Genomic DNA, 10,966 nt, shown 5'->3' on the forward strand with positions numbered 1-10,966 from the left:
CCAACAACCAACATTTAGATTAAGAGGCTTATAATTTCTAATTTATCTATCTTGCTCTTATGAAGTGGTGGAGTGCTTTGACAATTTTCTAAGCTATGTGGAAGAGTGATTTTTGAGAGATTACGACTGAAGGTATGAACAACTTCCTCAACTTCCTTTAATACCCTGAGGTGGAAACAGTCAGATCATAGCACTTCAGATGAGTCTTGATCCAAGACAACTGAAATGTTTTGTAAATGCTTGGCTATTATGTGCCATGGCAGTGGGAATAGCCTGGCAGCTGTTCTACATTAGCCAAAAAATGTAACTGAATTAATCACGATTGGATACCTTCCTACAGTATGTGTGACTAAAGACCTTTCTTTTTCTTTCTAGTACGTAGTTTTATTTATTTTTAAAAATACCAGGTTTGTTAAGTACAGAAGCCAGTGTGGATTTTGCTCAAACATAAGTAACCTAAACATTGTGTTATGTAGTACTATTCTTGGCAAACTAATATTGTACAATATATATGTTTCAAATGCAACTATTTAACTATTTTGTGATTTTTTTGGAGCAGAAAATAATATGTATTTGTTTTAAATTGTCTTTCAGGTACTTTTAGACTGAAGTATGCCCCTCCATCTGAACGTATGGACTCAGCAGACTAGCATTTGGAAATATGCATTAGCATGTATCACAATGTGCCATTGAGTAAACCAATAGCAGGTACAAAGAAAGATGCAAAGATGTTTTATGGATATCTTGACCTGCTAAATTAATTTCCTGCTGTTTTTATCCAAAGGTGCTTTTTTAAACAAATTCTTATACGGGAATAGAAACTACACTACGCATGCACTAGCTGTAAATATAACTGAGTTTCGAGATGTATTGGCTAAAACCAGAATCAGTGTGTTTAGCTAAAATTGTGCAATGACATTGCACGAAGAAAATGGAATGTATCCAGAACTCTTATATAACTATGGATATTCCTATATACTGTAACAAACAGCAGAACTATTTTCGTTTTGATGGCCTGTTATTGTACAGCTTTACAAGAATGGAGAAAAGGGGGAAACCTCCAGAGGGAGAAACAAGAAACTTGATGAAATAATTTGCTGTTATATTTACAATGCAATATTGATGGAGCACAGCAGAGTTGACCAAAGCACTCTCATCTGATCACCAAGTTAGGGAAGACGTTTGGAAAACATTGCTGAAAGAACAAAAAGACTCTTCCATCTCTGAGAAGATGCTTTGAGCCTAGATTTGGCTGGGTGGGAAAGCTTATATTTGTTTTTGTAAGGTTCTTCAACTTGTATATTTTTAAGAAAGAGTCCTTTACATGTAAAAAGATGCAAACAAATATTTTTTTGTAAAGTAAGTGTGTTTTTTGTAGAAACATTCTGTCAAGTTCTCCTGATTCAATTTGTCATGTTTACAAGTATTGTGCGTGCGTGCGTGTATACAGAAGAACCTTTACACATGTCCGTATTTAAGGAGAGCATTGAATATGTCTGTATTTAAGGTGAACATTGAATTAGTCCTGCAACCTGTAACTTGGATGAACTTGCATTTCACACTAAGCAAAGTCAGTTTACTCTTCAGTGTGAAAAGGAAGCCTGTTGTTTTCTGTCAACATGTGGAACATGAAAATTGATGTTCGCTTATCATCCATGAGAAGGAAATCTTGGTTTACTAAAGTAAAAGTTGGAAGAATTTTTCTTCAATCACTAAGAAATCCATTTATTTTGTGCTTTTTCAGTCCCCGATTTGTAAATACAGATCTATAACTGTTAGATATGGAAGCTCTTACTAATAGTAGCTCATCATCTTGTCTCTATGCAAAGTGAAAGCTGAAAGTTCCACACAGAACTCCACATAGATGCAGTATTATTTCCATGTGATTGTATTTTGAGTATAGTGAGTTGAAATGTTGCTGCAACAAATTAGTATTTTTACTTAACTCTTGAACTTGGAGAATTGGCATTTAGAACTTTTTTTTGTTACCTGTAGTTTTACTGACCAGTATGAGAGGAACATGTTTCAACATAGAGATGAAGTGAGAGGATTTGATATGCACCATTACTACTTGCCTTAATTAACTTGAAATTAAAGCCAGTTTTCCAAATAAATTTTATTACATTATTATAGGATTAAAACAAAATCTTCTGGGTAGCTTTTTTGGTGTAGTCCATACTTTTGCTGGAGATGAAAAGAATATTGTTTAAAAGTTAATGCAGAATTGGCTTTGAAATAAATGTGGTGTTCTCATCCATAGCAATGCAAGTGTTGGGTAAATAAATAGTTGCTTTTATTTTGGTAATTCCTGTACTTTCAATGCTTTTTAAGCCCAAGTTGGATATTCTACAGAAGCCCTGTGTAATTTCTACACTGTGACCCTTCATGTGAGGTGACTACTGCATATCCCTGAGCATAAATGGCAACTTTTACCAATCATATACAAACTATACTTACCAATGCACAGGAATTAATATGGAACATTGTGTTCTTACATTTTATATCTGATGTCAGCATCATTTCACAAGATAATGTTGGCTTCAACATAATTTGAGTTTCAAAAATGTGATTTGGGGTTGAGAAATTACTATCTTTTCCTTCATAATCCAATCATCCCACAGTTATTCCTGGGACCAAAGTTATATGTCTTTCAAGCGTTTTCGTGTATTCTGTCATTCAAAATCTGACAGTCTTTTTTTTTTAATCACAAATCCTTAGTACCGACCATTGTTACATTGACATAAAACTTAAATTGCCCCATCATCATCCTATCATAGCATCACTGGAGCAGAATGTTGTATCCTGCTTCCCATTTATAATGCAGTGGAAAAAAAAGTCCTATATGAAATACCTATACTAGGCTGGCTATGATCACATTTTAAAGTACCAGAACACAGGCCTATTTTAGAAATTTATAGGACTGTTTTATAATTCTGGTGAATAAGATGGGCTTCAAAATTAAATAAGTGCAAGCTTGGTTAAAGGAAATGATGGCCAATTGGACTTGTAAACACAGGCAGGTTAATGTTTCATAGCTACCAGTTACACAACCAATAGCAGATATGATCATATACAGCGATCTGTGTATGTATCATGAAAATGTTTGTCCAAATCATGTGACTTTCTGACAATTGTTTGAAATGGAGAAATTCGTTCTTGCTGTCTCTCCCCAGTAAATTTTCCTTTGTAATTGGAAATGTCCACTGTGAGAACAAACATTTCAGTGCAGACTTGCAACACCAATTAGAATTTTAATTGGTTATCTGTTATTTATTCAGGCTAAAGTTTTAAAAGAAAGATATTAAAATACTGACTAGACACAGATTTGTATTATAATAAACTCACAATGAAAAGTGAATAAAAATTTACCAGTGTAGTACAGGTATACAAAACCTGCTGCAAAAGAGGCAGAGACGCAACTGGCATAAGACATTGCAACTGCCGCAACACTTGAGGATATGTTTTGAAAACTTACACTTGACATGAGTGCATTATGGCCAGATAATTGGATTGATTTATCAAAAAACACCATCTCCCTTACATATATTCACATGATCTTGAAGTGCAAAATGTTCAATTTCCAGCTTAAAACCTACATTTCTTGTTGTGTTAAAGAATGAATGCAGAGAAATGAACCGTAGGATTACTTTTGTTTGTTTCAAGAGGATAATTTTAGTAGCTGTCTGTATATGTCTTTCTCTTTTCTGTCTATGGAGTGTGTTTTGTAAAGATAAATTGTCAAGTTCCCAATGTCCAAATGATTAAAGTCAGAAGTCACACGATGCCAGGTTATAGCCCAACAGGTTTATTTGAAATCACAAGCCTTTAGAGCACTCTCCTTCATCAAGTGAAGTCTTCACCTGATGAAGGAGCAGCACTCTGAAAGCTTGTGATTTCAAGTAAACCTGTTGGACTATAACTTGGTGTATTGTGACTTCTGACTTTGTCTACCCCAGTCCAACACTGGCATCTCCTCAAACGATTATAGCCAGCATTGAGCGAATTCTAATCTTCGGAAGGTCCAAGTTTCATTTCTTGTCTCTGAGTTTGCTTTACATGTGCTACACATGGCCTGTTTCTCTGGGCTGGTGAAGATTTTGAAGGTGGAAGGAGAGGAGGTAGGGAAATCATCAGTAGTTTAGATTTCTCAATACTATTCAATGCGTCCTGATGGAAGGTGTTTATTTTCCAAGTAATAATGGGATCATGCTGACGGTAGTGCTTACTGTGATTGGATAGCCTGCAATTTAAGCTTGTGCATAAAGAATTTGAGGAATGACAACTTGAATAAAGTGTTGGAGAGCAACTGGAAGCATACTGGAGAGATGGGATTGGAGGCAGGCAGAACTGGAAAGAATTGGACAAAATATTATATACAACTTAAAAATTTCGAAGTTATTGTGAAAGCCTGCAACATGTTCCATAATCAATATATTTCCCAGCTTTTGTAAAATCGCTGAAGTCCTCAACTTGCAAGTGACAGAATATATATATTAATATACTATCAGCAATCTTTCATAACCTTGCCATATTTGATCCCTTGTGTAGTTGCAGAATTTCCTTGGCCTGCTGATTAGTTTCCTATCTTTTGTCCAAGTTGTTTGTTATTTCTTTATCGAACTTGTGCTGGTTAACTGTTAAGATGTTTTTGAAGAATTAATCATTCATTTTAATGAGCTTTGTAAAATTATGGATGTCGGAGAACCATCTTCAATAATTCTGGATACTGGGCAATGGTTTAACAGCACTATTTTCACTGAAGATTTCAAATAATATTTGAAGCATAATAATCTGAACATTGGAGATGCAGTTAGAAAATTCAAATAATTTTAACATTTCTATAATTTTATTATGTACTGTGTAGTTGTGGTGGTTTTTATCCTTTTTGATTAATTTCGCCAACAGTACGGCATACATTTTGCTTGAGATCTTATGAGTATTAAATCTTTGTGATGTAATTAGTCTGGTTTATCATGTGATCTACATTTGATTACCAAAATGATTGTTTAATGAATTAAGAATTTCACAAATTGTAGCAAATTTTCCCCACTTCGTTCACAATCGGTTATGTTTAAAAGTTAATTATTCAACATTCTTGAAGTGAAATACTTGCAATTTTCTATTTACAGTGGTATCCTTGTCCCATTTTGGAAATTTTATTTTGGTACAAAGCTCTATTTAAAAACAATGCTTTCACTGTCTCCACTGCAAAACTAACAGCTTTTCAATCATTTACCTTAGTTTATAGTACCATCTGTTAATACGCATGTCCCTGTTTTAAATTTATTGCATTTTCAATGATTTACGCAATGTTTGATTTGTCTTCTTTGTGGAGAAACTGTTCCTCATTGGTCTAGTTGTATTGTGTCCAAATGGAAGTCGTAAAATGGAAGTCCTAACTACAAAACTTGTTTTTTTCTGTAAGATATCCCAGCATGATTAAGGCATAGGCAGTGGGGTAGATTTCAGCTTGCTATGCAGGCATAAAACTGGTTTTGCAGATTAACTACATAGGCTATTTTGATAATTTTTACTTACATTATAGCTGAAATCCAGTTTTATATCTGCGTAATAACATTGAAAATCCACCCCAGTGAACCATGCAGTGACAGGATAGAAGTTATTTCTATAATTTCACATGACTTCTTGACCTTAAGTATACCTCCTAGCAGGAATCTGATTTGCAGAAGAGTTTATTATGCAGTTATGACTTAAAGGAGTAACAAAAATGATTTGCAGAATTTAAAAATGCCATGTATTATGACCACTAAAGTTCAGGATATTCCTTTTTCAATGTTGAATGTGCAGATGGTTGATTTTAATTTAATATTGAAAAGTGGATTTGTAAAATGATACAGGTATAATTCGACCTGAAACAATTCAGCTAGAATTTTTCTGTGCTTATGAACAAATTGCTAGTTTCTTCAATTTTAATATTAAATTTCTAAAGAAATAATCAATTTTCAATTTTTTTATAAATGGTAAATTTTGGTCTCATTTTCAGGTGAGAGATAATGGTGCTGAAAAACAAGAGTTTTTTTTATTTTTGACACAAAAAAACCAACTTAGAATTTTCAAGTGGTGTATGACATCAACCAGATGAAGATTAAAAGCCTGTGTACACCTCCCAACAATGTGCCTTATTTCTAATATCAGAAACATGTATGCGACTGAACCAGTTTGAATTTTGCAGTTTATTGTGAAACCATCATCATCACCCATGATTACTCAGAATTATTCAACAAAACCTCACATAACACTTCTAGCATCATTTCAAATCATTTCTAAGAAGTGAAAGGATTACATACTAATCCAGTGCACTATCACCTTCTTCACAACTTTGCCTTGTCAGTGGGAACAGATTGATAAACCATGGTTTGGTACCATTCACCTGCATTTACCAGTTTGAAATTGATTATTTACAGGCCCATACCGGCAAGCAGCGCCTGCCCAAACCAAGAAATTTGTAGTTTAGGGGAAATAAGTCCTCAAATCACATCAACTTATTCGATGTAGACTACCTGCATCACTGAAAGAGATATTGAGACATACCACAGTGAGTGAGGAGACCTATGGTGATGTAGGAGGTTGGGTTGCTCCATAGGAACAATTGTAAACGTTTTTTTTTTAAAAGAAATCCATCAACTTGGCATTGCCAGTTGAGGGGGCCACTGAAGAATTTTGTACAGGGCAAACCACTGTACAATAAACAAGGCCCACAAATTTCAGAGTGAGGCCAAGGGATATACAAATTAAGGCCATCGCGCTGATAATTTCACTGCTAAATTGATATGCATTTCACCAGTTTATGTCAATAACACATACCAAATTTCTAGCAGTTTCTTTGAGAGTACTACATATTTCTTATCCAAGTTACACTGCTAGTTTTACACAAGTTTGTTCAGGAAATACAGGGCTCTATTTTGATAACTTCTGCATTCCAATTCATTTTAACAAAGCCAATTAATTCAAGGAACGAAAATGTTAATTTCCCAAAGAGCCACTTTGAAATCTATAAACCCTAAGTGGAAATTGAAATGATTTGACACTACCTATCTGCCCCAGCCTGATTTCTATTTATGTAGCCTCGCACTTGTCTTACATAGTTTGTGTTGATGTAGAATTAAAACCATTTTGAAGATGATGTAAAATTTTGTAGTGAATTTCTTCCAGGAAATGATGACTGTGAATACACTAGAATCAAATAAACATTTTTGTTAGCAACTTTGTAGATTTGTATGGCTTGAAAATTTTGTTTTTCACCCAGTTTTGGATTTTTCCTCTTTTTCCCTTTTCATTATCATTTATTCTGCTTTGGTCAGAATGGATTGATGGATTGGATTGAAAGTTCTTCATGTTTGCAGTCACAGCATCAACAGGATCATTTGATTAGCATGGTTAAATGAAATAAGTCAAAGTTTTTTTTTCCCCACCTCTGTGGTGATACTCTATTGATTGGTCAATCCAAAAAAAAAACTGATGAAACATTGCTTAAGATAAGTGAAAATATCCCTTCTTTAAATTGAAAGTAAGCTTTTTAAACTGCCATGCAGAATAGGAGGAATATAGTCATGCTAAATTTATTTAGATGTTGACATTTTTGTCAATCTATCGCTAATCCGTTCCATCTAAAATCAAGTTGCATCACTTGTTCATACGACTCATTTTATCTCAAACTGTTATGTATTAAGTAATCACAAGAGGCACTGCATCAAGTGAGCTTTCTTATGGTTAATTTGTCGAAAATGTATACATTTTGTATAATGGGGGATGATGTGCAATTAAGAATATTGGAAATTTGCTGAGTGGCACATTTATCAAGATAACATATTTCATTCACTTTAGCAAGTACCTTACATTTCTATATGTGCCAGGTTATGATGCCTTGTCTTTAAGAAACCATTTCTCATAATGGAATCTGTTTATTGTTGGTCCATAGAAAACCTAGATATTTTGGCTAGGATTAAGTTACACTACCTCTAAATAAATTATAAAATATCATTACGTGAATTTCACAACGTGTTGTATCCCAGGTATGCATATAAGAATTTTGAGATACATTTCTATTGCCTATGCTGCAAAATTTATCTCTCATTAATCCTCATTCTCTAATGCAAAATTTAAAATTCTATATTGTCTAGTTTAACATCTTGTATTTATAATTTATCGAAGATAAACACATTAATAATTTTGCATTGATTTTCAATGTTTTAACTTTTTAAAAGAGCAAACACATACTCATGTAATATCTGCATGATTTTTGAGTAAATCTTATGCTATCATTTATTTTGATCCCACTGAGTTGGGGTTCTGGTCACAAGCAAACTAAATCTGTTCAATGTCAGTATTTTCTCAATATTGTGACCACATTAAAAAGTAAGATTTCCTTGGCCCATGACATCCCATAACTTATCTAATCAATGGCTCTTCACAAGGAACAGTGCTGTATTGAGTTATAACTTCTATTTTTGTAGTGAAAGAAATGCACTCAAAATTTGTATTTGCTTTAACTGAGATGGTTGCATTAGGGATATTTGCCATTGTCCTACTTGTCCATGCAAAATATAGGTTTAAAATCTTTTAGAACTTGGTGACTTTACCAACTAAATTTATGGACTGCCAAATGAAAGGATCGGTAATTCAGAAGTCTGACATTGACCAATAGATTGATCTTCCTTCATTGGGTAATTTCTATATTTTCATGTGGTAGTTGAAGAATTAAGATGTTGCGTTTAGACAGTATCTAAATGAACACAGCATGGTATTTATGGCATTTGTTATTTGTTTTGTTCATTTAGAAACTTTTCAGAAACTGATTTTGTAATGCAGGCAAAGGCATTTGTAATGCTATCTGATACAAATGATCGAATACTGTAGAGAATCAATTTTGTAGCTAAAACTAACATTGATTCTAAATGTGTCAACACTTGTTAAATTATTCCTAGTTAACAAGCTTAATTTTGAACAGGATTATTTTGTTTTGTTTTTTCCATTTATAGCATTCCACTAATATATAAAACTTGCAATAACAGAAGTAGCACTAAACATTCAAAGATTATTGGGGTGTAAAAGTAGGATAAAACACTACTCACATCTTCAACACATAAAGTTGCCTTGCTTTATACAAATTAACTTATGTGGTTATTCTCTGCTTCTTAATGCAATAATTGTCTAAGGTTTTTCTTAATTTGTTTTTTTTAAATTGATATTCCCATCATTGGAATATTTTATATTCATTCCACCTTTTGCTTAGCATTAAAAATAAATTGTGTAGCTTTGTTAAAGGTTTTTATTATTTTGTTTCTTATCTGCAAATTTTCTCACTGCTCACCATATGCAGTAAAGTAGCAGGAAAGTTATTCTAAATTACCTCCCATGCTATTAATCAGTTCCAAAGAGGCACAGTAGGGCTCCATCATTTCCCACCACCCATCACCCCCACATTCGCTTTAGTGAAAATTCCATGCACCTCTACATATTCCATAACACAATGCACAAGGGAAAGTGAGCACGTTTTGTTCCATTGTAATGGTAGAGTTCATTGGTGTGCTGCACACAATGGCACTGGATTGTTTTTATAAGAAACAATTTTCTTAAGAGTTTTGTAGAAGCTTTGACGTCATTTGTAGCCCCAAAACTTTTATAGCTGCTCACAAGTTGCTAGTACTTGCAATACCTGACAGTTCTTAATTAAAATTTGTGGACCTCAGTTCATGCAAATTTAGCAAATGAAGAACCAAATTTTCATTGTAAAGCAATTCAGATGTTTTAGGTGTTTCGTTTATAATACCTATTAAATTAGACATTTCTCTTCTTTCCATAATTCTCTGACAGTCTTTGTTTAAAGTATTGGGCTAAAATACAATTGCTTTTGCAATTGCTCTGCTAAAACTGTTCAAAAAAAAAAAGCTGGAAACTCATATATGCTATCCAATGAAGGAAGCCATTGACCATTTGCTTTTTCAACCTGATGTCAGAGCATTAGGAGTTTGTATTGAGTGCTCTTTTTCTCAATGCCCTTGCTATTGTTTTGAATTGCTAAAAGAAGCTTTCAAAATTCTGTTTTCTGGGGAATGTTAACTTTTTTGCCTTATTACAACAGTTTGCATCATCATCTTTTTCATCCTTTCTATATGACCACTTTATCACAGCTGAAAATCCAGGTACGTTTTGTGTGCTATCATAGTCATTACTACTTTCACCAAGGGTTGACTGGACTTGTCTACTTGAACTGCTCTAAGTGCCATAATTTACAAGTGCCATAGAAAGATGTTGTCCCATTTGAGATGCAGTGTTGTAATTGCATGGTGGCATGAATGAAAATGGCAAGATTGATGCTTTTCTTTCGTATTCTACTAAAGAACTCGGACAGGCCAGTTTTACATAGGCAGTAGTTTGTGCTGGTAGTTGTTTGCTTTATTCCCTTTTGTGCAGTGGCTCCTAATATTTAAGGTTGGAAATATAGTGAAGCTCATTTTGAGCAATTATGCATTTCAGTATATTTAATTTTCTAACCATTGTGCATGTAACACTAGTATCGAAAAAATGTTGCATTTTTATAAATATTTAAAGCTATTATGCAACTGATTGAACTCAACATGGCTCTTTCACACTTTAATTTGTTTTTATATTTTATGACTTTGTTAATGAAAGGAACACAATGTACATTTGTAGAAGAATACATTTTTATCTTTAAGCCTTGTTGTATTGTAAATGCCAGTACAGAAGAGCAATAAAAATATAAACAGTCTATTGTTTTTTTTTCCAAATACACCAAATACACACTTGACCTTGACAGCATGAAGGGATAGAAATAATTGTCAAATTGTCTTGTCATGAAAGAACCTACAATAAACTGTAGCCACTTAAGTTGTTTAATACTAACAGACTAAATAGGAATAGCAGGCACAAACAGTTGTGAGGACAAACACACCATAAGAAGTATACATGTGAAGTTCAGAAATAT

The 10,966-nt window shown here is 33.6% G+C and overlaps 1 protein-coding gene across 1 annotated transcript in view; it reads left to right on the forward strand.

Annotated features, from left to right (window-relative positions):
- The window catches only part of zcchc14 (zinc finger, CCHC domain containing 14), a 126,961-nt gene extending 116,211 nt beyond the window's left edge, over positions 1–10,750 (forward strand). The window contains exon 13 of the mRNA XM_043706822.2: positions 595–10,750. Within this exon, the coding sequence (XP_043562757.2) occupies positions 595–650 (56 nt within the window). The 3' untranslated portion in view covers positions 651–10,750. The remainder of the gene's footprint in view (positions 1–594) is intronic.
- Positions 10,751–10,966: the final 216 nt, after the last annotated feature.

The sequence above is a fragment of the Chiloscyllium plagiosum genome, unplaced genomic scaffold (assembly GCF_037043375.1).
Source record: "Chiloscyllium plagiosum isolate Xiang-an unplaced genomic scaffold, Cpla_swu_hap1 HiC_scaffold_17, whole genome shotgun sequence".
NCBI lineage: Eukaryota > Metazoa > Chordata > Chondrichthyes > Orectolobiformes > Hemiscylliidae > Chiloscyllium > Chiloscyllium plagiosum.